Below are 27,661 nucleotides of genomic sequence, written 5' to 3'. Positions count from 1 at the left end.
TTGTACTCCCTCTAATCACTCAGACATCAATGCAAATGTAATCGAAAATCTAATCAAACACTTCATGAGCCCATGAGCTCACATTTCGCAACATTTCAATAGGCTAAGCAAAGGATGGCATCAGCTTTCTATAGGCTAGGCCTGCTGTATTTATTTATCAACTTCTATAATATTAAGCACATTGCTTCTCTTTACAACAGCATTATAGCACACCTGGCCTGAATGAAAATGAACCACGGGAAAAGCGTCCTCCCTTTCATATTTAAGTGCATAGATGACATGTATTTTTTTCCCCCGTGCCCCAGTTGAGACAGGTGCATGATAACGGTCCATTCTAAATCAAAATACATTTTACACATATATTATTTAGTATATGTAAAGACATTCAATTAAAAATAATCTAATGGGTGACAATATTAGCCTATCACTTGTGAATGATGCCCAGCTTGTGTGCAGTAAGGCAAGAAACAGCTTGCCTTTTTTTGGCTACTTTTAAATCATAGTCACACACCTACCTCATGTAGCCTAGCCTATAGACCTATATGTTTTGATAGGGTTTGTAAAGTGGCCAAATAACTTCTTATACTTGAGCACATTTAATATGCTTTATAACCGGTGTAGAGCCTAACTGGCATACACAGGATGCGTGTGAGTTTCAAGTTTAATCGCATTTGTCCTCACTATTAAGAAGTGCGAATGCAATCAATGCAATCAAATGCAATCAACTCACCTCACTGTGATGATCCATTTAAAGAAGAAGTTCCACAGCAGGTTGAAACAGTGTAAACGAAATGGACAGCACTTTCTAAGGTGATAATTAATTTAAAACAACCATGTGCATATTAGTTTATGGATAGGCTTATGAGCCCAAGGCCGAATCAATAACCTGAATTAAAATTATGATTGTGCCATTATACAATACATAGCCTAGCGCATATTATGCATGGCAGAAAAACATAAAACAAAACTGATTTAAGATGTCTTTGATACATCATTTGTGGAATGTCTTTCCTTAATGCATTTGAGCCAATCAGTTGTGTTGTGACAAGGTAGGGGTGGTATACAGAAGACAGCCCTGATTGGTAAAAGGCCAAGTCCATTTTATAGTAAGAACAGCTCAAATAAGCAGAGTAACGACAGTCCATTATTACTTTAAGACACGAAGGTCAGTCAATGCGGAAAATGTCAAGAACTTTTAAAGTTTCTTCAAGTGCAGTCGCTAAAACCATCAAGGGCTATGATGAAACTGGCTCTCATGAGGACAACAGGAAAGGAAGACCCATAGTTACCTCTGCTGCAGAGGATAAGTTCATTAGTTACCAGCCACAGAAATTGCAGCCCAAATAAATGTGTCAGAGTTCAAGTAACACACATCTCAACATCAACTGTTCAGAGGAGACTGTGTGAATCAGACGTTCATGGTCGAATTGCTGCAACAACAAAAAAACACTACTAAAGGACACCAATAAGGAGAAGAGACTTGCTTGATCCAAGAAAAACGAGCAGTGGACATTAGACCGGTGGAAATCTGTCCTTTGGTCTGATGAGTCCAAATTGGAGATTTTTGGTTCCAACCACCGTGTCTTTGTGAGACGCTGAGTAGTTGAACGAATGATCTCCGCATGTGTGGTTCCCACCGTAAAGCATGGAGGAGGTGTGATGGTGCTTCGCTGGTTTTATTTCCTATTCAAGGCACACTTAACCAGTATGGCCACCACAGCATTCCGCAGCGATATGCCATCCCATCTGGTTAGGACTTTTTTGATTTTCAACAGGACACTTTCTGCTATTTGACCAAGAAGGAGAGTGATGGAGTGCTGCGTCAGATGACCTGGCCTCCACAATCACCTGACCTCAACCCAATTGAGATGGTTTGGGATGAGTTGGACCGCAGTGTGAAGGAAAAGCAGCCAACAAATGCTCAGCATATGTGGAGGTACTACAAGTCAGCACAAAGACAACAGGAGCACTGCCACTGTTATTCTAGCACCATTTCAGCTTAAACATAAAATACTATAATACGCTGAAAACCAACTTAAAAAGACACCAAAAACTATTTAGTCCAATCAATGTTGCTAAATATTGTGTGGCTGTCCTGTTTCCTGTCTGTGTGTGCGCAAGTAAAACTAAACATGGACTCACCCACTTGTAGAACACCAATGTCATCCTCATCTTTTTCATGTTGGCAGAACGGTCTATGGCTTTGTCTTTGTCATACAGTACACTTTTAGTTGTCGTCGTCATAGGCTACCTGGCTAAAATGCTTGCTAGCCTAACGTCCTCGCATTGGCAACAACGAACCAGCTAAGTCTGCCAGCTAATTAACATGAGCCTACATCTCAGGTCAGTGGCACAACATTCATTTATTGTTAGATTATAATCATTGGCCTGTACAGTGAATTAAGTCAAAACCACAAGTCCAAATCCATGGCTTAAGGGGCGATTTTGCAAGCTAATTATTTATATATATATATATATATAATATAATATATATATATATATATATATATATATATTTTAAATGTATCAAGGGAGGCCAAAAGCTTGCTAGCATCAATCAATCAAATGCTACGCTAACAACATGTCACACTCTTTTGGTCCAGACAGCATCAGATACATGGGCTACACATACTGAGACAGAGGGGTACTGTTTCCCTCGCTCTGATGATTTCTCTGGTGAGATTCCAGCGCCTTTGGAATTGACGGAACATTTTGAAAACCCTGAGATACAAAAAGTAAATGTAATAATTTAAAATGTTTTAATGGTCAAATATTTGGGGAAGCCTGGCTTCCATGAATACAACCTACTGTTAACCTGTCTGATAAGTTACATTATTTTAGCCTAAAACTTAAAAAGGATATTTCACCAATGTTAGGCAAGAGCCATACAGAAATTCTGGATTACGGACTGTCTTTTTTAAACGTGCTAATGACCAAATACAGAAACAATCAAGCAGTACACATATGGTGATGAACTATCACTTTAAACATCTTATTACAGTGTACTGCAATGCATTGCACACACACTCCTTGTATATATCTAGTCCTCTTCTTTGGGAAGCAGAGAGGTGGAGATGTGATGGGAACCAACCTCCGTCTAGGGAACTGCTTCGATCACGAGGGTCCCTTCAATTTTAAGACCGGCCAGAGAGTCAGCTATCTCTTCCTCCTCCTCATCATCCTCCTCCTCCTCATCTTCCTCCTCCTCCTCCTCGTCATCATCATCATCATAATCTCCGCCATCTTCTGCCTGATCTCCCTCCCCTCCTCCGGACGATGACACGTTCTTCCAGTAGGAGTCGTAGCCAGAGGCTCCATAACCTCCATAGCCGTAGCTATCCTCGTCAGCACCACTCTGTCGGCCAAACTTTGTCGTACGGGCTGCAGGGTGAGTACAGGAATACAGACATGAGCTGAGAGTTGAGTACTAATCCCGATCCAGGGAGTGCATATATACAACAATTAAAAGGCGTTGAATGTGGCGTTTGAGGTTTAAGATCTGACATCTACTACAAGAAAAGAGTATGAAAACTAGTGATTTGTAATGATGCAAAAATGACTCAATCAACATCTAAAATTATGATACTACAGTATACATACAACTGCACTGCCATCAGTACTCAGTTTTCCTCTTAATGACTGAAGAGTTTTAATCCATGACTGACTTAAGCACTGATTAGATGTTAGATGGCAGACTCACTGGACATGCTGAGGTCCTTAGTCTCCTGGGTCTCATGGCCACACTTGGGGCAGGGAGGATTTTTACCCTTGTCCTGTTTGAACACCTTACTCTTCACATGGTCGTCACAGAAACAGGCCTGGGGAGGGAGAGACACAGTTCAACCCAAATGGGCCTTGTTACTATAGGTTACAGTCATGCGTCAAATCCAGGAAATGTATTCCCTGTCCCACTGGTAAATGGTTGTAACTAGAGGGAATACAGCCATGACTGGAAGTTACTTTTCATAGCAGATTAGGAGAACATTTTTATTTTAGCTAACCCTAACCCTTTTCCTAACCTTAACCTAATTCTCCAAACCTGCCGCTGCAAAAAAGTAACCGGGTAAACGGGTGCTTATTTACCGGACAAATCGACTAATTTAACAGTGCAACTGGGAATCTACACATTTCCCCCTGAACCAACACCCTTGCCTTTCTTGCACTAACACTTGCCTTTTCTTACGAGCACCGACTGCTGATAGCTGCTTTAGGACTGATTCTCACCTAGTTACCTTAAGACGAATGCACTCACTGTAATGCCATGCGTACACGACACGACTTTCAAAAATCCTAGCAATGCTGAGCCTCGAGCATTAAACAACCGTATTTCCTATAGTAAACCATCTGGCAGAGACGAGTGTTGACACACTACACGATTCTTCACTTGGTCGGGAGGATTCTCCATACCACGCCGTCTCGCCAAAACAATGTGGATAGATTGTTAACGTAGCTAGCTACAACGAGCTGTGGCTCAAAGCAGCCTCATAAAAGTTCAGTCAGACAAAACACACTTGCCCTACAGTGTTGAAATATCTTGCCAATACATTTGACCAAATAACATTCGGTGTGAACTTCAGAGCTGTAACCATTTTACATTTGGGCTTTGGTGAAAGGCAAGTGCAAACCCATACTAGTAGTAGTCATCGCTCCTGCTCGAGCGAGTGCACATTCTGGGTGATACGAATCAAGATCTTGGTCTTCTTCCCTGGCTAGCTCTCATTTGGCTATCGCTGATCGCCGTTCTCAAAACTGGTCGTGGCACATGTCACATTACAAAAGCGGCGCAGATTTTGTGCCGATAAAATAAAACACGGGATCGGTAGCCCTCAGATTGTGACTCCGACGCTCATTTTAATGTGAGCGGGTCAGTGACAGCTACGAGTAGGCAACAACATGGGGATTTTGTCTCCGATCTCAAAAAGTTGTCTGGGACAGCTAACACCAGGGCCGTGGAGTGTACGCACGGCTCAAGTCGCTCTGGAGAAGAATGTCTGCTAAATGACTCACATGTACATGTAGATCTCTCAGTCAATGTGTATAGAGGCAACAGCAGTAACAAACAACTACACTGGCATGAGGAACAGTGGGAGAGAGACAATTGTTTACAACATAACACTGTGTTGATTTAATGCCTTAAAAAGTGTCCATAGCTTCACATTTCATTGTGTTAAAAAGTGGGATTAAAAAAGTTATATTTTTCTCAACAACCAAATGTCTAACATTTAAGATGAATAGAAATGATAGTTGTTGCTTAAGTATTCAGCTTCCCAAGTCAATACATGTTAAAATCACCTTTGGCAGCAATTACAGCCGGGAGTCTTCTTGGGTAAATTTCTAAGAGATTTACACACCTGGATTGTGCAATGTTAGCCCATTAATCTTTTCATAATTCTTCAAGCTCTGTCAATATTTTGGGGATCATGGCTAGACAACAATTTCTAAGTCTCGTCTCTCAGGAACATTCACTGTCTTCTTGGTAAGCAACACCCGCGTAGATTCGGCCTTGCTTTGTAAGTTATTGTCCTGCTGAAAGGTGGATTTGTCTCCCAGAGTCTCTTGTAAAGCAGACTGAACCAGGTATTCCTCTAGGATGTTGTCTGTTAGATCAGTGGTTCTCAATCCGGGTCCTGGGGACCCTGAGGGGCGCACATTTAGTTTTTAGCGCTCCACAGCTAATTCAAATGATCAACTCACCATCAAGCTTTAATCATTTGAATCAGCTATGCGGTGCTAAGGCAAAAACAAAATGTGCGCCACTTTGGGTCCCCAGGATCAGGATTGAGAACCGCTGGCTTAGATCCATCCCGTTTCTTTTCATCCTGAAAACCTCCCTGGTATTTGCCGATGTCAAGCATACCCATACCATGATGCAGCCACCACCATGCTTGAAAATAAGGAGGCAGTTACTCAGTGATGTGTTGTGTCGGATAGCGCGCCAAACACAAGGCATTGCATTTAGGCCAAAAAGTGAATTCCTTGGATCGGTATAATAATTATTAACTTGACCATTTTTAAAGAGACATCCAAAGTCTGATTTGTTATTGTTACCCATCTACCAATCACTGCCCTTTATGAGGCTTTTGAAAAGATCCTTGGTCTGTGCTTGAAATTTGACTTAGGGACCTTACAGATGTTTTATGTATGGGGGACAGAGGAAGGGTTAGTCATTCAAAAACCATGTCAACCCCTATTATTTCACAGAGGGAGTCCATGTAACTTATTGTGTGATTTGTTAAGCCAAATGTTACTTCTGAGCTAATTTAGGATACTTCTCAATTGTATTAATCTTTTTTTAAATTAGAATTGTTATTCCACTGACAGAGTATATTGACTAGATTGTGGACAAAAAAAATACAATTAAATCCATGCTAAATCAGAACATTTTGGGGATAAGGGAATTATATGCTTAAAGGTAATGATTAGAATATTCCACCCTGAAACTGTTAGGCTTGCAGAAAATTATGAAACATGTTGCAGATTAAACAGACTGTCTAAGCAAGGTGTAGCTTAAGATTTTAACTTGTTTGTGTGTGTTATAAAGACCGGGTTTGCATTTTTGATGTTAGTACATTTTATTCACGAGAACGTTATATCTTTTTGCATAAGAGTCTTTGACTAATTATTATTAAACCCATGGTCTTACAGATCTCGGGGATTGGTCAGAGCTATTGATTGTCAGTTATTATCATTGAAAATTCTCACGACAGGAAGAAATCCAAGGGGTATGAATACTTGGATCTTCATTTTCCATTACCTTGCAACGCAGGCAGGAGTGTTGCCCCAGTCTGTTGCAGGAAGCACCTGAAATTAACATGGGGGAAAACACAGTATACATTAATTAAAATCACTATAGCTAGGGATGAACCTTTCTCTAAACTTTCAACTGGTAGAATGCCTACTTTTCTATACGTAACATGGTGTTCCTCATGTCTGCCAAAGTATGCCCTAAGGCTAAACAACACAATGTGGATGTTTGACAGGTGAGAAAGACACCCCAATTGCTCACATTTGTAAGTCTCCGCCTCCAGGACTTGGCAACTGGCTTGGTGCTCAAACTGGTCATCCTCACACAGGAAGTTGTGGCAGAAGGAGCAACGGTATACCCTTCCCCCTGTGACAGATAGGAAAAAAGGGGGAATGATTACAAAGGGGACACAAAGTGGATGGCAACCAGCATTTGGGTGCATGTACGGACATAAAAAAAGCCTTGTTTAGTTTTGCAGACCAGGCAGGTTGGATAATATTATAAAATGGCATAAGTTACCATGGTCCCATACACAGCGTTCACACTCGATACAGTCGGCATCCATGAGAGGACATGTGCAAGCGTGGGTACTGAGGCACTTTCTCCCGTGGCACACCCAGGCCTCACAGAAGTCACACACGGCCCCCTTGTGGACAGAGACAACACTTCACATATCAATGTCATAAAGACATCCAATGATAAACTCATGACTGTGAACAATCTGGGCACCTATCACAATGTTAAATAGATGTAGGTCTTCACCAGGGGTGTATTCATTATGTCTGGCAATGGAAACCATTTGCCATTTAAGAACCAAACGGAAGCAAACAGAAAACAAAACAGGGAGAGACTTACCTTCAATTTGTGCAATAGAAACAAAAAAAAATTCATTTGGAGTAAATGGTTACATTTGCAGAACATTTTGCAACAGAATCGGCATAATGAATACATCCCGTGGCCATATTCACTAGAAACCAAAGGAGGCAAACTATCGGGGACTACCTGAATTTGACCGATAAGAAACACTTGTTTTCCATTGCGAAACGTTTTGCTATGGTGTGCATTAATGATTACTACTGAGTATTTATTACTCCCATCTCAATAAAGTTTTTCAAACGGCTCTCATCTCTTACCACCATGCCCATTCCCGTAGCGTGGATCCCTGGGTGCTTGATGACACAGTCTGATGACTTCATGCATTTGGTTTTGCCTTTAGTTGGAATACAGGAAGACAGTATCACACCACAACATAATACATGGTTCTTGCACTCCTATACAAACATCTTACATGTAATATTGTGCAATATATTTCTTTGCCACTTGAGGGGATAAATCAAGTTGTGTCAAATTAAGTTGGCCTCAAAGAGCTCAAGGGATTTTAAAATCAGAAACATTCCATGCGTCACAATTTATCTTAGACTCACCACATTGACCGCACTGGGGCAGCTTCTGAACGTTTGCACAGAAGTAGCAGAAAGCTCTGTTCTTCTGCCGTCTTGGGTGTCATTGAAACAGGGGAACAAAGTGTCAAAGCCTCCATCACCTGTAGATTATAGTTGCTAATAAAGAAATAGTGCATCTTGTTCAAATAGTTGAATGTGTTCACACAATTTAACCTTTATTTAACTAGGCAACTCAGTTAAGAACAAATTCTTATTTACAATGACGGCCTACCCCGGCCAAACCCTAACGACGCTGGGGAAATTGTGCACCGCCTTATGGTTCTCCCAATCACGTCTGGTTGTGATACAGCCTGGAATTGAACCAGGGTCTGTAGTGACACCTCTAGCACTGAGATGCAGTGCCTTAGGCCACCGCGCCACTCGGGAGCCCCAATGTTAGCTAGTTAAGTTATCCATTAAGATGAATGTAAAAAATATATTGATTGAAGATGTCTTACCTCTGGCATTTGTCACATTCCTGCAACACAAGATGAGGACTACAGTAAGTATGAGGACGACAGTAAGTACTAGGGAAATAATCATGATTTACAGTCATTGTTGGCTATCCATTTCATATTGTGCTGTGATGAGAACATGTATATTATTCCATACCATTGCTGAATTGCAAGGGGACTTTGCAACGTCAACAAAGCCCTTGTTGGCTCGAGTCTGTTTCTCCCGTTCCTTGCGGTTCTCTGCCTTCTTGCGTGCACCAGTCTTCTTTTTCGGCATCTTTCAGTTTCTGTCGATGGCTTTACCTGAAGGCATGTGGGGGATTAGCAAACCACTAACTAACTAACGAACCAAGCAAGCCAGCTCAGTCAATGGCATCACACCTTGACAGACTGGACACACATCATTGGTCTAGGTCCTTACGAAAATATAAATGTTTTAAAACTGTATTAGCTAGTTAACTAGGTATCTACGTAAAAAATAAAAAAAACAGCTATTTAGGTATCTAACGTTATAACTAAACGTTACTGTACGTGTGCTGAGCAACACGGTTCAAACACGCGCTAACTAGCTTGACTTCATGGAAATACCAGATGCAGCAACGACATGTAATTTTATAATTAACAGATAAAAGCCTTAACCGATGTGTGCTGTTTATACATTTTTTTTAACACAGTATAACCCAAAATGTAAAGAGAGACTTACCAGGAGTGTTGCAATCCACGGCTGGCTCAGCTGAAAACGGAAGTTACAGAACGGATATTTAGTCCGACTGAGAATTCTTCTCGCCTGAATTATAATCCGCCTTAATCGTTCCTATGTGAGTTCCTATATTTCTATTGTACATTAATTTCCCTTGCGCTCAATGAAATGTTATATTAAATTATGAATTGTATATTACATCATGGTTTGGCCAATTAAGGCTGTTATTATCAACGCTAGTTAAAAAATGCATACTTATTGTATTTATACTATATTCTAAAGTCACTTCAGTCTCCTGCCACCATGACCCATGAATGCTGTTAAAATTAATTGGGTTTTTACCAATGAAGCCTTTGCAATGTTTCTTTCTGTAACGTAAACTACAGTGAATGGGTTCACAATGCCCCAGGAGATGACAGTAAACCATTCTTTTCATCACACATGCTTGAGGTTTTGGAGGTTCCTTTAGCCTTATCAATCAGTGGAGGCTGGTGGGAGGAGCTATAGGAGGGCGGGCTCATTGTTATGGCTGGAATAAAATGGACGGTATCAAACACATCACACATATGGAAACCACATGTTTAACTCATTCCATTCCAGCTATTACAGTGAGCCTATCTTCCTATAGCTCCTCACACCAGTCTCCTCTGATGTCTATGTTTCACACCAGTAGTTCTCTGTACCCCCCCCCCCCCCACCCCCCCCCGCCCCCAACCCCATTTTGTACCTCGATATTATCTGATAGGGGGACAGACAAACATTGATGGCTGATGGTGGAACAGTATCTGCTTAAGAACTATACAGGGGAATGTGTGGCTATTCTGTAGCCAGGAATGAGTGAATGTTTCACTGTATCCAGAACAACATAGGCTAACTGCAGTGGTGCAAAACAATATCTCACCATTATCACACAATGGGTCAGTCAGCAAGGCCCTTGGAACTTAAGTCTACCTCTTAAGGATACACCCCTTTAAAAAAAAAAAAATCTTCTAAAATGACATACCCAAACTAACTGCCTGAAGCAAGGATATGCATATTCTTGGTACCATTTGAAAGGAAACACTTTGAACTTTGTGGAAATGTGAAAGGAATGTAGGAGAATATAACAGAATAGATCTGGTAAAAGATAATACGAAGAGAAAAAAAAGTTATTTTGTATTTTTTTTGTACCATCATCTTTGAAATGCAAGAGAAAGGCCATGATGTATTATTCCAGCCCAGGTGCAATTTAGATTCTGTCCACTAGATGGCAGCAGTGTATGTGCAGCGTTTTAGACTGATTGAATGAACCATTGTATTTTTGTTAAAAATGTATCAAGACTGCCAAAATATGTTTATTAATAATTTTTCATGTTCAAAATGATGCACTCTCCTCAAACATTAGCATGGTATTATTTCACTGTAATAGCTACTGTAAATTGGACAGTGCAGTTAGATTAACAAGAATTTAAGCTTTCTGCCAATATCAGATATGTCTATGTCCTTGGAAATGTTCTTGTTACTTACAATCTCATGCTAATCGCATTAGCCTACGTTAGCTCAACCGTCCCGTGGAAGGGACACCAATCCCGAAGAAGGTTCTACACCTGGGCTGCAGAACACAGGCCTAACACACCTTCACAGCAAAAGAAATAGGCTACAGTACTAGGCTACTACATGTCTGTAAATGTATACTAGACAAAAATATACATGCAACATGCAACAATTTCAACGATTTTACTGAGTTTCAGTTCACATAAGGAAATCAGTCAATTGAAATAAATTCATTAGGCCCTAATCTATGGATATCACATGACTGGGAATACAGATATGAATCTGTTGGTCACAGATAGCTTAAAAAAAAAGTAAGGGTGTGGATCAGAAAACCAGTCCATATCAGGTGTGACCAACATTTGCCTCATGCAGCGCCACACATTTATTTTTATTTTTTTTATTTTACCTTTATTTAACCAGGCAAGTCAGTTAAGAACAAATTCTTATTTTCAATGACGGCCTGGGAACAGTGGGTTAACTGCCTGTTCAGGGGCAGAACGACAGATTTGTACCTTGTCAGCTCGGGGGTTTGAACTTGCAACCTTCCGGTTACTAGTCCAACGCTCTAACCACTAGGCTACCCTGCCGCCACATCTCATTCATATAGAGTTGATCAGGCTGTTGATTTTGGCCTGTGGAATGTTGTCCCACTCCTCTTCAATGGCTGTGCGAAGTTGTTGAATATTGGAACACGCTGATCCGACGCTGACACGTCGATCCAGAGCATCCCAAACACGCTCAATGGGTAACATTGACTGCAGCACAAGGTGCACCTGTGTAATGATCATGCTGTTTAATCAATAAAAGAAGCTTTTTGTGCATATGGAGCATTTGGAATATTTTATTTCAGCTCATGAAACATGGGATCAACATTTTACATGTTGCGTTTATATTTTTGTTCAGTGTAATGGTCAAAGGAATTTAACAATTCCTATATGTGTTCATTAACCAATTCATTTAAAATCCCTCTGTCTGTTTCTAAGAATTTGTAAGTTCCTTATTTGCATAAAATAGACAGAGGCCAGTCTACCAAAATGAGCCAATAGCATTTATTCTCGAGAGCGCTGCTCATAGAACCATGTACAACAGCTTATATATCACATATGACGTCATAGGTTATAAAATGTATCTCCTCCTCTCGACCAGGACAAAGCAGGTTCAAAAGTTAATTCCAACTCACTAGAGCCCATACCTGACACACTGTCTCTGGATTAACTCCTGAAGTCTCACCATAGTTTATTACCACTTAGCAGACAGTTCCAGATAAGGAAAACCTGGAGGGGCTCTCGCTGTCTTATTTGATCGCCACAGAGTTAAAGCTGAGTTGGTTAAAACATCGGTTAACCTGTTATGGCTGCATCCCTTTGTTCTCAATTTCCGCCTGAAGACATACCCTAATCTAACTGCCTGTAGCTCAACCCCAGAGGCAAGGATATGCATATTCTTTTTATTTTATTTTTTTAACTGTTTATTAAGTTTTACACACACACACAGACAGGACAACACAAAGCAATATAAATAATATACTCAACTAGAAAAAAAAGAACAAAAATACAAATAAAAAAATAGCTTTAAAGATACCATACGTTAGACAAGTTAAACACACCGGGCAGAAGGCTACAAAGGTTAAAGGGCAATCTATAGTACAGGGACAGAGCAAACACCTCACCATTGTTCCTGTAAACAGTCAAGGGATAAGGGTGGAGAAATGCAACCACTCACAGACAGTCATGGCCACAAACCGACCATCCACTGGACCAAAAATAAAGTTTACAATGCTTTAAAATAAAAAAATAATATTATTATTCATGTAGGCGTGAACGAAATGTAAAAATAAAAATAACTGGGAAAAACAAGCTCACACTTCAGTCTCTGCCCGGGCAAGATGAACAAGGCATCCGCGGGGCACAATCAATAAGCACATGAACCTTAATGCCCCCCCCCCACCCCCCCAGCAAAAACACAGAGAAAAGCTCCTCCAATCCGTCACAGGGGGGTCAAATACAGACTTATTTTAGTTTTAATTGGAATGCCATCAGAGGATGGACTGTTTAAAGTAAGACCGAAATGGAGCCCAAGCCTCATTAAACAGTTTGGGGTTCCCACGTGTATTGAATGTAATTTTTTTCTAGTTTCAGAGAGCACAACACATCTCTCACCCAATATTTATAAGATGGGGGAGCTGCCATTTTCCAGTTCTGTAGTATTAGCCGTCTAGCCAAAAGAGTTGTATAAGCAACAGTGTCCGACTGGATTCTTGATAGGGGGGTACCTATGGGCAGTACTCCAAAAAGGGCTGTAAGGGGAGACGGATCTATAACAGTGTCATATATATCAGAGAAATATTTAAATATTAATTCCCAGAAACCTGACAGTTTATGACAGCCCCAAAACATATGCAACAGTGTGGCTGATTCCACTTTACATCTGACACAGGTAGGATCAAAATCAGAGAATATTCTTCCAAGTTTGGCCCCTGACCAGTGGATACGGTGAACCACCTTGAATTGAATGAGGCTGTGTCTAGTGCTAAAAGAGGACGAGTGCACCCTGTGCAGCACAGATTCCCAGGCGTCTTCCCCAAGTTCCTCCCCCAAATCCTTTTCCCATCGAGTCTTTAAAGGCACCAAAGAAGGGTTCTGTAGGTCATGAATGATTGCATATACATCTGAAATTGCGCCCCTAGGAAGCTTGTTCAGCTCCAAGATGCTCTCTATAGCTGTATTCGCAGGCCTATGGGGAAATCCAGGTGTGTTAGCTCTGACAAAGTTTCTAGTCTGGAGATAGCGGAAAAAGTGGGATTGGGGCAGATTGAACTTTTCCTGCAGCTGAGAAAAAGAGGCAAATGTATCATCAAAAAATAATTGGGCTAGCGAGGAGAGGCCTAGTGAGTGCCAAATGCCAAAAGCCCCATCATTCAAAGATGGAGGAAATAAAATGTTCTGATTGATTGGGCCTGATAGAGAAAAGCCTGGGAGGCTAAAGGCTAAACGGAACTGATTCCAAATTTTAAGAGACTGCTTTACAATTGGGTTGACACACCTTTTGCCTAGGGACACTGGGAGAGACGAGCACAACACAGAGGAAAGTGCTGCAGGTTTACACGATTCAGACTCCATCTGGACCCAGAGTGGTCTAGGGCCAGTAGGATCCGTCTGCAGCCAGTATAGAACGGCTCTGAAATTTGCAGCCCAGTAGTATGTCTGAGAATTTGGTAGAGCTAAACCCCCCAATGACCTAGGCTTCTGTAAATGTTTTCTACCAATCCGTGGTACCTTGCCATCCCAAATAAAATGCATGAATGTTTGATCCGGTGAAATATAAAAGATTTTGGAATAAAAATGGGTAAACATTGAAATAAATATAAAAATTTGGGCAACACAGTCATTTTAATGACATTAATCCTTCCGATAAGAGAAAGGGGTAGCGAATTCCAAAAAGTAAAAGATTGTTTCAAACTGTCTGCTAGAGCAACAAAGTTTTCCTGAAACAAATTGGAATATTTCCTTGTCACTTTAACTCCCAAGTAGGTGAATTGATCCCGGACAATCCTAAACTGAGAACTTGTAAAAGAGCACTTTAAAGCAGCCTTGTTTACCAGATAAAGCTCACTCTTACCTAGATTCAGCTTGTACCCTGAGATTGATCCAAACTTTTTAAGAACAGATAGGGCACGTGGCAATGAGGTATCAGGGTTGGAGATAAACAAAAAGGAGGTAGTCAGCATATAGCGAGACTTTCTGCTCCAAGCCCGCCCTGGTTATACCTTGAATGGCATCATTAGAGCGTAGTGCAATGGCGAGAGGCTCGATTGCCAAAGCAAACAACAAGGGGGAGAGTGGACAACCCTGTCTGGATCCGCAGTGCAAGGGAAAATAGTCAGAGGACAAGTTATTCGTCCGTACCAAAGCCATGGGAGAAAAATAAAGAATCTTTATCCACGCAAGGAATTTTGGGCCAAAGCCAAATCTATAAAGGGCAGCTGTTAGGCAATCCGACTCAATGCGGTCAAACGCTTTTTACGCATCAAGTGAGACCACCACCTCCGGGTCCTCCGACGCTGGGGAGTACAGTATATTCACAAGGCGCCTAATATTGAAAAATAAATGCCTGTTTCTCACAAAGCCAGTCTGGTCAGAGTGTATTACTTGGTGCAGCAAGCCTTCCGTACGGATGGCTAAAAGCTTAGCTAGGATTTTGTAATCACAGTTTAAAAGCGAGATTGGGCGATAGGATCCACATTCCAGGGGGTCTTTGTTTTTCTTTAATAGTAATGAAATTGAAGCCTGATAAAGACTAGGCGGTAGCTTTGAAGTATTAAGGCACTCTGCAAATAGTCGAGACAAGTATGGGCAAAGCAGACCAGAAAACGTCCTGTAAAATTCGGTTGGAAAACCGTCCGGACCCGGTGATTTACCACTTTTCATTGCGGGCACTGCTGTTGCAATCTCCTCAGGCGTAAATTCTTCTTCTAGACAGTCATGGGAGTCTGTATCAATTGAAGGCATATTCAAGCCATTAAAGAAGGAATCATTCAGCAAAGGGTCTTGAAGGGATTCAGAGGTGTATAGCGCAGAGTAAAATTGTTTGAATTGATCATTGATTTCTTTATGTATAACTGTGGTGGCACCAGATGGGGTCCTTATTTGTGGGATTAAACGTGAGGCCTCAGATTTACGGATCTGATGTGCAAGGAGTTTACTGGCCTTGTCGCCTTGTTCATAGACTTTGTATCGAGCTCGCAATAGTAACTGTTCAGCTTGCCTGGTAGAAAGCTCATCAAATTCAGATTGGAGTAGTTGGCGCTCTTTATGCGGATCAGAGGAAGGATCCGTAGCATACTTCTCATCCAATGTGGCTATGGACTTGCTCAGGTCCCGAAGTCGCTGAGAGGGAACTCTGTTTTGGTTGGCTGTATAAGAAATAATTTGGCCATGTAGGTATGCTTTGAGAGACTCCCATATGGTAGAGCAGGACATACCTGGTGTTGAATTAGTTTCTAGGAATAAGGTGATTTCAGAAGAAATGAAATTGACAAACTCCTTATCTGAGAGTAAAATGGGGTTGAGACGCCATTGATAACACATAGGAGGTCGCTGGGGAAACTCTAGTTCAAGCACTAATGGTGAATGGTCAGAAATAACAAAACTCTCGTAGGTACACTGCCGAAGGTTAGGCAGAAGTTTTTTGTCCAAAAAGAAGTCATCAATCCGGGAGTATGTTTGATGAACATGAGAATAAAAGGAATACTGTCTATCTGTAGGATGTAGGAAACGCCAGGCCTCAAACATAGCATATTTCTGAAGAAAGGATTGAACAAGTAGGGCACATTTAGATGGGCCTGTAGTTGTTTGTGTGGACTTGTCAAGAACTGGGGACATTTTACAGTTGAAATCCCCCCCTAAAATCAACAAAGGAGAATCTAAATTGGGAATAGCAGACAGAAAGTAAGAAATGAAACTTGTGTCATCCCAATTGGGAGCATAAACACTAGCCAAAACAAGAGGGGTAGAAAACAGTTTACAGGTTACTATGACGTATCGTCCCTTAGGATCAGCAATAACCTCAGAAGCTACAAAGGGAGTAGCTTTATCAACCAGAATAGCAGCACCTCTTGATTTACTATGAAAGTTTGAGTGGAACACTTGACCAACCCAGTCCTTACGCATCCTAAAATGCTCACCAGTCCTCAAGTGAGTCTCTTGTAGAAATGCAATATTTGCATTCAAACCTTTTAAGTGTGTCAACACCCTCTTATGCTTCACCGGGTTATTAACCCCTTTGATGTTCCATCAAATGTACTTGATGGCATTATTTCGGCCCCTCTGCGCATTCCCATTATTCAACCCTGTCATTAGAGCATAGAATGGAAAAGCAATGAGCACCCAAAACCCCCAGAATAACTTGTCTCAGAGTAATAATGTACTACGGTGGTAGATGTTTGGAAAAAGTACAGAAAAAAACCTTAAAAGACAGAATGACAACATTAGAACTGAACAATGACTTCTTGATGTGACGTTGAATGTGAGCCATAGCCTCATCCGGAGACTCAAATGTGTAGTCTTTACCCTCATGCGATAGCCATAAACGGGCCGGGAATCGCAGTCCATATTTCACACCTGGATGGTCCCGAAGTACTCGTTTGGCCTGTCCGAAAGCTGCGCGCTGCCTGGAAACAGTAGGGGAGTAGTCCTGGTAGATGGAGAAGCTCTGTCCATAAAAGCTCAGAGTGGTATTGCGGGCTCGTCGGAGAATCTCCATCTTCTCATGAAAAAAGTGCACTCGAAGAATTATGTCACGGGGCCTCTCCCCATCACGGGGCTTTGGACGCAGCGACCGGTGGGCACGATCAATCAGGGGCTTTTCATCTAAGGCAAGAGCATCCTTCAGCAGCCCTGAAACGAAATCCGTGGCGCGATGCATTTCCGCTGACTCTGGGCCCGATACAAGTCTCAGATTATTGCGGCGAGAGAATCCCTCTAAACTCACACAGCTCTCCTTCACCTTTTTTCAAATCTGCAGCTAGGCGTTTCACTTCAGCCTCCAGGGAAATAACTATATACAACATATCAAAAAGCAATTCTAACACACACACACAAAAAAAAGTTGTAAAAAATATTAGAAAATAAATATTTTTAAAAAACAGTACACCCTATGGAAGTCCTCGACACAATATTTTGCTTCCTGTGCCATGTCCCATAGCAGTCTCTTTCTGATGTAATGCAGAGGCAAACTGAACAAGTGGTGCAGTTCATGCGACACAGAACACAACGACGCCTCCATGCTTTGCCCTTTTGGCCCTGAGGCACAGTCATGCCTGCAGTAATGAACTGTGGCATATGAACACCACTGGGGGCAGAGGTAGAGCGGGCAGCTTGGCACCGGGGGCTCCCAGTCGGAGTCGCTATCACTGTGAAAGAAAACATTTAAAACATATTTGTATTGTATGAGCCTTTTATCATCACATAAAATAAACAGATATGTACTGTATAGAGCAGAGGGAACAGTCACTAAGGTGAAGTGCTGTTCCATTCAACACCGGCCATTGTTGTGGGCCTGCCCTCCCCTGAACAGCACCCAATGGCTATTTCGTATGGAAATGGAGAGGAGTAGCAGGCGCAGTGGCCATGTGTGTGTTTGCTGTTCTACTCCATTCCATTTGAATGAAAAATTGAAAATATAATCTGACATGGAAAATATATATATCTGACATGGAATATACAGTGCCTTCTGAAAGTATTCGGCCCCCTTGAACTTTGCGACCTTTTGCCACATTTCAGGCTTCAAACATAAAGATATAAAACTGTATTTTTTTGTGAAGAATCAACAACAAGTGGGACACAATCATGAAGTGGAACGACATTTATTGGATATTTCAAACTTTTTTAACAAATCAAAAACTGAAAAATTGGGCTTGCAAAATTATTCAGCCCCTTTACTTTCAGTGCAGCAAACTCTCTCCAGAAGTTCAGTGAGGATCTCTGAATGATCAAATGTTGACCTAAATGACTAATGATGATAAATACAATCCACCTGTGTGTAATCAAGTCTCCGTATAAATGCACCTGCACTGTGATAGTCTCAGAGGTCTGTTAAAAGCGCAGAGAGCATCATGAAGAACAAGGAACACACCAGGCAGGTCCGAGATACTGTTGTGAAGAAGTTTAAAGCCGGATTTGGATACAAAAAGATTTCCCAAGCTTTAAACATCCCAAGGAGCACTGTGCAAGCGATAATATTGAAATGGAAGGAGTATCAGACCACTGCAAATCTACCAAGACCTGGCCGTCCCTCTAAACTTTCAGCTCATACAAGGAGAAGACTGATCAGAGATGCAGCCAAGAGGCCCATGATCACTCTGGATGAACTGCAGAGATCTACAGCTGAGGTGGGAGACTCTGTCCATAGGACAACAATCAGTCGTATATTGCACAAATCTGGCCTTTATGGAAGAGTGGCAAGAAGAAAGCCATTTCTTAAAGATATCATATAAAAGGTGTTGTTTAAAGTTTGCCACAAGCCACCTGGGAGACACACCAAACATGTGGAAGAAGGTGCTCTGGTCAGATGAAACCAAAATTGAACTTTTTGGCAACAATGCAAAATGTTATGTTTGGCGTAAAAGCAACACACCATCCCCACTGTCAAACATGGTGGTGGCAGCATCATGGTTTGGGCCTGCTTTTCTTCAGCAGGGACAGGGAAGATGGTTAAAATTGATGGGAAGATGGATGGAGCCAAATACAGGACCATTCTGGAAGAAAACCTGATGGAGTCTGCAAAAGACCTGAGACTGGGACGGAGATTTGTCTTCCAACAAGACAATGATCCAAAACATAAAGCAAAATCTACAATGGAATGGTTCAAAAATAAACATATCCAGGTGTTAGAATGGCCAAGTCAAAGTCCAGACCTGAATCCAATCGAGAATCTGTGGAAAGAACTGAAAACTGCTGTTCACAAATGTTCTCCATCCAACCTCACTGAGCTCGAGCTGTTTTGCAAGGAGGAATGGGAAAAAATTTCAGTCTCTCGATGTGCAAAACTGATAGAGACATACCCCAAGCGACTTACAGCTGTAATCGCAGCAAAAGGTGGCGCTACAAAGTATTAACTTAAGGGGGCTGAATAATTTTGCACGCCCAATTTTCAGTTTTTGATTTGTTAAAAAAGTTTGAAATATCCAATAAATGTTGTTCCACTTCATGATTGTGTCCCACTTGTTGTTGATTCTTCACAAAAAAATACAGTTTTATATCTTTATGTTTGAAGCCTGAAATGTGGCAAAAGGTCGCAAAGTTCAAGGGGGCCGAATACTTTCGCAAGGCACTGTATATCACTCTGAAATTTCCCCTGATGTTGATCCCTGTACAGGGATCGCAGCCATAAGAGGTTTTAATGACCTCTTTGCTTACTTTAGACACACACACATACATTCCTTCTTCCACAATGGTTATCATTTCCAATTACCCCTTATCCATGCTACATAACCTCTAATCCCTACTGGTTAAGTTTCCGAGTTTAATTATTTAATCATTCATGTTAAACCTTGGTAAAATATCTTAACAATCCACCCTTAATGACTAAATAATTCATACCGACATATCAAACACTATATGGAAACATTAATGTTATACAAGAATAAACCAAAACAATACATGTATTTACATTCGATCGTCATCAATGACTGTTCTCAGGCCTACATCAGAATCAGAACTCTTCTTATCAGGATTTTCGTTATAATCTTCATCAAAGAAACAGTCTAAACATTAAAACAAGAAACTGTCTAAATTCCCTAAACATCAAAAATGGTCTCATCCAACATAGGCTCCTCGTATGTCAAGGATCAGGATTCCTCTACTAGATCTGGGGCCATGTATTCATCATTCCACTAGTCAGAGCTTAGAATTGGTCCGTACTTCACCATCTGTTGTGTCATTGATTTCTCCAGAGTCCTGTAAATGAGAACCTTTCCCACAGCATTCGCACAAAACTAACACAGCCCAAAACACAGTGATCATGACGTTTATTAATTTCCCAAACACACTACCAAACCAATTTAATAGAGCATTATCTACCCCAGAGTTCTCTGCCAGGGCCTTGGTCACTGATCCGTCTGGAGCTGTGTCATCGGGGATGAAATTACAACATTCTGCTCCGAATCTCATACACCCCCCACCCTTTTCAGCCATTAACATGTCCAAGGCTATTCTATTCCGCCAAGCCATCAGGCTGGTCGCTTTAGTCTGCTCTGCCAACCCTTTTATTGCATCTCTGATATAATTGATGAAGCGCTGTTGATCATAATAAATATAATTGATCCAGTCCACATTCTTATTGAGAGTGGACCACCAGAAAATACTTGACTCTTATCCTGCCAAGATCTGATTTCTTGCTTTGAACTCACTTGAAACGGTAACTGTGAAAGAGGGAAATCTGAATGTAATGAGCACATAGGGATAAAGATAATGCAGATCAATGCAACTGTCATTGTCTGGTTTCCCTGCCTTCATGAACAGCTTTACCATACAGGCCATTCCCCTGGGTGAATCAATTCCATCAAATGGAAAGGGAATGGTTATCAACTGAGGTTTTGCTGTGGCGCATGCCTAACATTCTTCTTTCGCTACTGATCTGGCTTTATACTGAATCCATTCTAACCATAGGTTAGAATCCCCATAACCCGTTTCCACCTCAATCACTTCCTTAAGATCTTTCATCTGAACTATTCACACCGGCCCTTGGCTCTGGACAACTCCATGGTCAGTAGCTGCTTTGTCAGGGGCTCTGCTTGTATTCTGGCTGACTATAGAGCTATCATCTGCTCTAACTTCTTCTACCCGGAATGGCACTAGGTTATCAACTGAAACCCTTACTTTCACTACACTCCATCTTCTTCCATACTGGGTATGTGGATTTATGTTGCCCTCTCTCTCTCGGTGTGACCTATAACCTGTTTCCATGAACTTCACAGGGACTTGCACAGATATCTTCCATAATGGCTCATAGTCCTAGACTGCCAAGGAGTCAGAGACCCCATTTGGTCTATATAGAACTCCACTGAGACATCCTTCCCAATCTCACTCTCCCTTCCTTACTATTCAGTTCTAGTGACCTTTTGAGATTCTATGGTAATATCAAAATTCCCCTTGTCTAGCACATGAGTCAAGTTACCCTCTTTGGCCTTCTCGGGGTTCATGGTGTATCAGGAATATGGCTCCCACGATCAGACAGCTCAGGACGGCCAGCACACCTGTGAAGCACCACCCTCTCCCAGAGAACATATCATCAGCCAGAGGCCAAGTCACATTTTCACTTCTATGAATGCTCACAGCGGGGAAAGGTCGGGTATAAGGGAATCTTTTGTAGAGAGTTAACCCCCGAGCCCTGAGGGTTACGGTTCTGCTCCTACCCCTGTGATTGTTCAACAGTGTCAGTGTGTCTTACCCTCCTACAATTTGTGATATGCACCCAGGTAGCTCTTTCAGCTATCCTCACTGTGAAAGCTGTCACCAGGAGTACTTGGTATGGCCCCTCCCAACGGGGCTGCTTCCCGTCTATTTTCCTCAGGGACTGGATTGAGTGAATCTTCCCCACCTGTAGTGCATCAATTCTTGGACATACAGGTTTGGTTAACAAACAGTTTCTCATTTGTTCTATCTGATTATATCTTTAACTTCTATGCCTACTTGTTAGCTAGAATTTTTAAAATATTTTTTATTAGTTTATTATCCAATAGGCCACTAAGTGTCCTATCCTAGACCACAACTTACCCATCCCCCCTTTGATACCTGGCTCTGCCCAGGTAACAACCTTGCCTACTCTAAACAATGACTTAGGTAAGATTAGTAAATTATCCTTATGTTCTGACCTTATCATGTAGAAGCGCCCCTTTCATTCTCCACGTATCCAATTCTCCCTTGAGCGCCCATTCATGTCTATCCTGTATCAATTCTCTGTCAAGTGTCTTATCTACTTTAAGAGGTATCTGTGATGTTCTGACATTATCATGTATGTTCTTAAATATATATATGATTATCTATTTAAACAGTAACCCTTTTCTTTCCTATCATATTTTACAGACACTAGTCAATGCTACTATTTCGGTGTCACTCCTATCTTGCTCGTTTCTTGGCCCCCCTTCTCCTCTCTGCTCTCAAACCTTCTAGGTCTCAGCAGTGCGGGGAGGGCTCCTCTGTCTGCCTTTTCCACTATCTGTCTGTAGCTCTTTTTGTCATAAGTCAGTAACAACTATGTGTTGTTTCCAAATATTAATTAACTAAGTGTCTCACTGTTTGGCTTTATCTAAAATCATGGATTTTAGAAAAAACATGTCTATGGTGGCAATCTCTAAAGTCCTTACATAACCTTAATCAACCTATCTTGATCCTATCAATAATCCTGAATCACCACAGATGTCATATATCCCTGTCAACTTTAATACTATTTTCTACTATCTTCTAATGGTCAAATAAAGCCAAAACGAATGCTAACCATATCATATCTCTTTTCTGTGCTAATGAAATCTCTCCTTCGGGAATCCACTGTATTTTATCTAACAATAACATGGGTTAACCTTAAACTCAGTCGCATCAATAATTTAATATATGTTGCATAGTGTGTGTGGGATACCTTATCTACAGTAATTTACCATCCCTAAGAACTGCAACATATTTATTTTCATTAATCATTTTAATGCTTACAAAATCACTTTTTCTATCATATATTTTCCTGCCCTATTGGCTTAAAATATTTCCTGTCCAAACCTTAATGTACCATATCTTCCCCTATTTATTATTGATGATAAATGAGCAGATGTCATTCTTTGTTGTGTATAATTATTTATCTCTATTGTACCATTTTGTAAACTCTAGATACGGTAACAGTATGAATCTTAACAAATGTTGTTCCTGTTGTATCTACCAAATCAATAGTAGCCAATTCGAAACTTTCAGTGTTTAAAACAGAATCCTGAACCTCTTCCTCTTTCTCACTAGAGTTTATTCCACCGCTCCCCATAATTTGTCCTGCCTCAATTCCACTTCCTCCTCTGTGGTTCAAACTATAATTATGTCCAAGAGCTATAAACTCCATTCTAATTAATTTACCTTAAAACTAGTATCCCAAATGACCACAAATTCATTATCCAAATGGCCCTCCTCTGAGGCTGATCAGACCACAAGGGAAAGCCATGTTAGACGTCAAAGGTTATACCACCCTTTTACAGTCATGTTCCATACTATATTAGACATAATAAAGAACCCTTTATCTAAAGAATTCACATGTTTAATTAGAACTCAGAAAATAAAACTCCTAATATTCCATATGTGAGTGTACCCCTTTAAGATACCTTGTCTCTGGGAAACATGGAAATCCTCTTAAACCCAAACGTTTACTACAAACAAAACCTAATAATGATGATAATACTATTGTACTCCCTCAAATAATTTGTTTTAAATTTCCTCAATGTTTCATGTAACTCATTCAGTCTTTCTCCAAATAGTCTCCCCAAAATGCTTGATAGGAATACCCTGCCATTAGACACACATGACTGTGATAAACGTCCCTTTACAAACAAATAAACTCAGCCTGCAATCCACTTCGCGGACCTTTATAATTCTATTGTTAGTATACTTTAACTTCCTGTTAAATTTCACTGGTGTTACCTAAACAATCAAACCAAAATCAATAACCGGGAACTATTAAAAAACCTTTAAGATACTATTCAGACCTCCCTCTCTTCTAGCCAAATATAGCCCAGTGAACGCCACCAATCAGTGATGGCCACCTAGCAATTTCATTGCTAAATTTACCATCTTTTCAGACTACCCTGACAAATTTAGCTACTTTTAAAAATGTGTTTGGAACTTTTAGCAACTTTTGAAAAGTGGTTCAAAGCTATAATGCACGCATTATCCCTCTAAACGACACAAACAATTTTCTCTGTCACTCTCAGTCACAACCTCCTTGCCTGGCTGCAAAAGTGCATTGTGAGTGATGTTTATCAATTTATCACAAATGTTGGATCTTGAATAGAACTTACAACATCAATCAACATCTCTCAATCAAAATTGTACTGCCAGAAGTACAGAAAAGAGTGTACCTGAACAACGGTCAAATCAATTTGAGTAACATTATTGTGTATTCAACGTAATGACGCAGTTTTAAGTTATCACGAAACAATTCAACCTACCTCTAGGCAAAGATATATCCCCTATTTGGATTGAGTTTTGCTTTAATTCTATCGTAAAAGTAAAATCAAACTTTCCCAACTCCAAAATTTAAACGTACCATGTACTCCGCTAAATTTATAAGAACATTTCGATGGGCACAACTCTACCATAATTGTTTCTTTGTTGTTATTTGGAATTCATTAGATTTAGGTAACTGTCTCTTTTATGATTCAGCATCGTTAAATATGACTCCATTCCCAATACATTATTCAAGCAGATAATTTAGGCAACAGACACCGTCTTGCATCGAAATTCGCTTTGTTATTATTTTGAATGAATTAGTCTCTCAATTGAACCTAAACAATCTATTAAAAAAGTTCAATTTATATTTTATACAAACACTAGCAACCGTATCTTTCTAGGCAAAACATACAAATGGTTAAATGACAATGAAATACTCCGATTTCAGTCAAGAGCATTTACCGTGAATCGAACTCGGGTCTCAAGCTTGGAAGGCAGCTATTTAACCACTGAACCACCATTACTATTGGAATGACAGAGCCTCCCCGCCAACAACCCTATTATTATAATTGTCCGTAGTCGCAAACTCCGGCACCGAGACAATTCCCAGAAAATAGCCCAATTCAAAGGTCCAAGCTTTTCCCCAGCGAGGATTCTCCTTACTCTCTCTCTCTATCTACAGCCCACTGTAAAACCACCACTGCCCCCTGTCCTGGGGTTCCCCTCTTCCTTTTACAGCCGTACAATCCTTTTTCTGTCTCATCTTCTTCTATGTGTGTGTTCTTTTCTACCGCTATCCAATTACTATAGCTATGTTCTACAGTATTATTCTCACAATCTAGGTGTATATATTTCTATGATCTATGTATGTGCTGTTTACCATTACCTAGTTACTATGGTTGCTCTCCTGCCTGAATATGTGTGTGTCTCTTAAATGCTTACCATCTATGTGCATGGATTTCTATTTGTGTTTTCTCCTTTCTGGAAACTTTATCTATAGCGTTGACTGTCGATCGGATATTAGGTCTTACCTATACAACTATAAGCCATTACCCAGGGGTCATACATCCCTAGTTAACCTCTTATTTTGGGTTGTGTCGGAGGATTTTTAAAGTACACCAATATCTCGTATCTCCCTTCACTACTTTAGGCTTCCCTCTCCTCCTTTTTGGACACTATCCAAGTGTGGAGTAGGTAAAATGATCCTGTTAGTTATTTTTTGTACAAGACATCCGTCCTACCTAACAACACACATTTAGTATCCCGGCTTAATCTCGGGCGAACGGGCCTCTGTTATTAAGTTGAGTTTTATTTATGGTAGCGCACCTTCCCTCAGGTCATCGCGGACCTGTTACAACTGTGTATATTGGTCATACAAAACCCTGTTTATCTGTTTGGAATAATGAAGCTCCTATTGTTGATCAATTCTAAACATTTTTAGAACATCAAATCAAAGATATCTTAAATCATTCCCCCCAAATTCGAGAATAAAGACCATTTACCATCGTCTTGTAGACTGGGAAAAGCAATGTTTGTGAGATTCCGTCACCGTCTCTGTTGGCCTTAGATATTATACCGGCCTGTTTTCGGCGACAGGGACAGATTTTGGAAATCCGCGCGAAGGACCAAATTGTCAAAGGAATTTAACAATTCCTATATGTGTTCATTAATCAATTCAATTAAAATCACTGTCTGTTTCTAAGAATTTGTAAGATCCTTATTTGCATAAAATAGAAAGAGGCCAGTCTACCAAAATTAGCCAATAGCATTTATTCTCGATAGCGCTGCTCACAGAACCATGTACATCTTATATATCACATATGACGTCATAGGTTATAAAATGTATCTCCTCCTCTCGACCAGGACAAAGCAGGTTCAAAAGTTAATTCCAACTCACTAGCACCCATACCTGACACACTGTCTCTGGATTAACTCCTGAAGTCTCACCATAGTTTATTATCACTTAGCAGACAGTTCCAGATAAGGAAAACCTGGAGGGGCTCTCACTGTCTTATTTGATCGCCACAGAGTTATAGCTGAGTCGGTTCAAACATAGGTTAATGACCTCTTTGCTTACTTTAGACACACACACATACATTCCTTCTTCCACAATGGTTATCATTTCCAATTACCCCTTATCCATGCTACAGAACCTCTAATCCCTACTGGTTAAGTTTCTGAGTAGAATTATTTAATCATTCATGTTAAACCTTGATAAAATATCTTAACAGTAATCACTTACACATGTATGAGTTTTAGCGGTGTTCCCATGTAGGCTAAGTAGTACTAAAACATAATTATCTCTCATTCTTTCCACTAGAAGTATCCCTGTCCTCCCATGAGTGCCCTAAAATTTCCCAGCTGGTTCTCCGTTCCAGAAAGCCATTCTTATGTGTCGGGCTCATGAGTGGCGCAGTGGTCTAAAGAACTACATCTCAGTGCTAGAGGCGTCACCACAGACCCTGGTTTGATTCCAGGCTGCATCACAACTGGCTGTGATTTGGAGTACCATAGGGCGGTGCCCAATTGGCCTAGCATCGTCTGGGTTAGGCCGGGGTAGGCCGTCACTGTAATAAGAATTTGTTCTTAACTGACTTGCCTAGTTAAATAAAAAAGTGTAACTAACCGTATTAGGTGGCTCAAATTACAATGCTATGTGAGAGGGTGCGATGGCATCCGCCAAACACAGATTCATCCGTCAACTGCCAGATGGTGAAGCATAATTCATTACTCCAGAGAACGCATTTCCACTGCTCCAGAATCCAATAGCGGCAAGCTTTACAACACTCCAGCCGACGCTTGGCATTGTGATCATAGGCTTGTGCGTGGCTGAGCCGCTGTTGCTCGTAGACGTTTCCACTTCATAATAGCAGTGCTTACAATTGACCGTGGCAGCTCTAGCAAGGCAGAAATTTTACAAACTGACTTGTTGGAAAGGTGGCATCCTATGACGGCGCCACGTTGACAGTTACTGAGCTCTTCAGTATGGGCCATTCTACTGCCAATGTTTGACTATGGAGATTGCAAGGGTGGGTGCTCGATGTTATACACCTGTCAGCAATGGGTGTGACAGAAACCACTAATTTGAAGGT

At 40.9% G+C, this 27,661-nt stretch overlaps 1 protein-coding gene across 1 annotated transcript; it reads right to left on the bottom strand.

The window, feature by feature from the left end:
* Nucleotides 1-2,494: 2,494 nt before the first annotated feature.
* On the bottom strand, nucleotides 2,495-9,399 carry LOC139374120 (zinc finger protein 330-like). The gene is made up of 10 exons (XM_071115118.1): nucleotides 9,346-9,399; nucleotides 8,800-8,945; nucleotides 8,646-8,665; nucleotides 8,170-8,240; nucleotides 7,879-7,955; nucleotides 7,265-7,391; nucleotides 7,007-7,111; nucleotides 6,755-6,801; nucleotides 3,701-3,818; nucleotides 2,495-3,381 (listed from the first exon to the last, which is right to left on the bottom strand). The coding sequence occupies exons 2-10, from the start codon at nucleotides 8,917-8,919 to the stop codon at nucleotides 3,098-3,100; spliced, it is 969 nt and encodes a 322-aa protein (XP_070971219.1). The 5' UTR covers nucleotides 8,920-8,945; nucleotides 9,346-9,399; the 3' UTR covers nucleotides 2,495-3,097.
* Between the last annotated feature and the right edge of the window lie 18,262 nt (nucleotides 9,400-27,661).

The sequence above is a fragment of the Oncorhynchus clarkii genome, chromosome 19 (assembly GCF_045791955.1).
Source record: "Oncorhynchus clarkii lewisi isolate Uvic-CL-2024 chromosome 19, UVic_Ocla_1.0, whole genome shotgun sequence".
Taxonomy (NCBI): Eukaryota; Metazoa; Chordata; class Actinopteri; order Salmoniformes; family Salmonidae; genus Oncorhynchus; species Oncorhynchus clarkii.
Note: the sequence above shows the minus strand (reverse complement) of the source record. Positions and strands in the feature narration are given on the sequence as shown.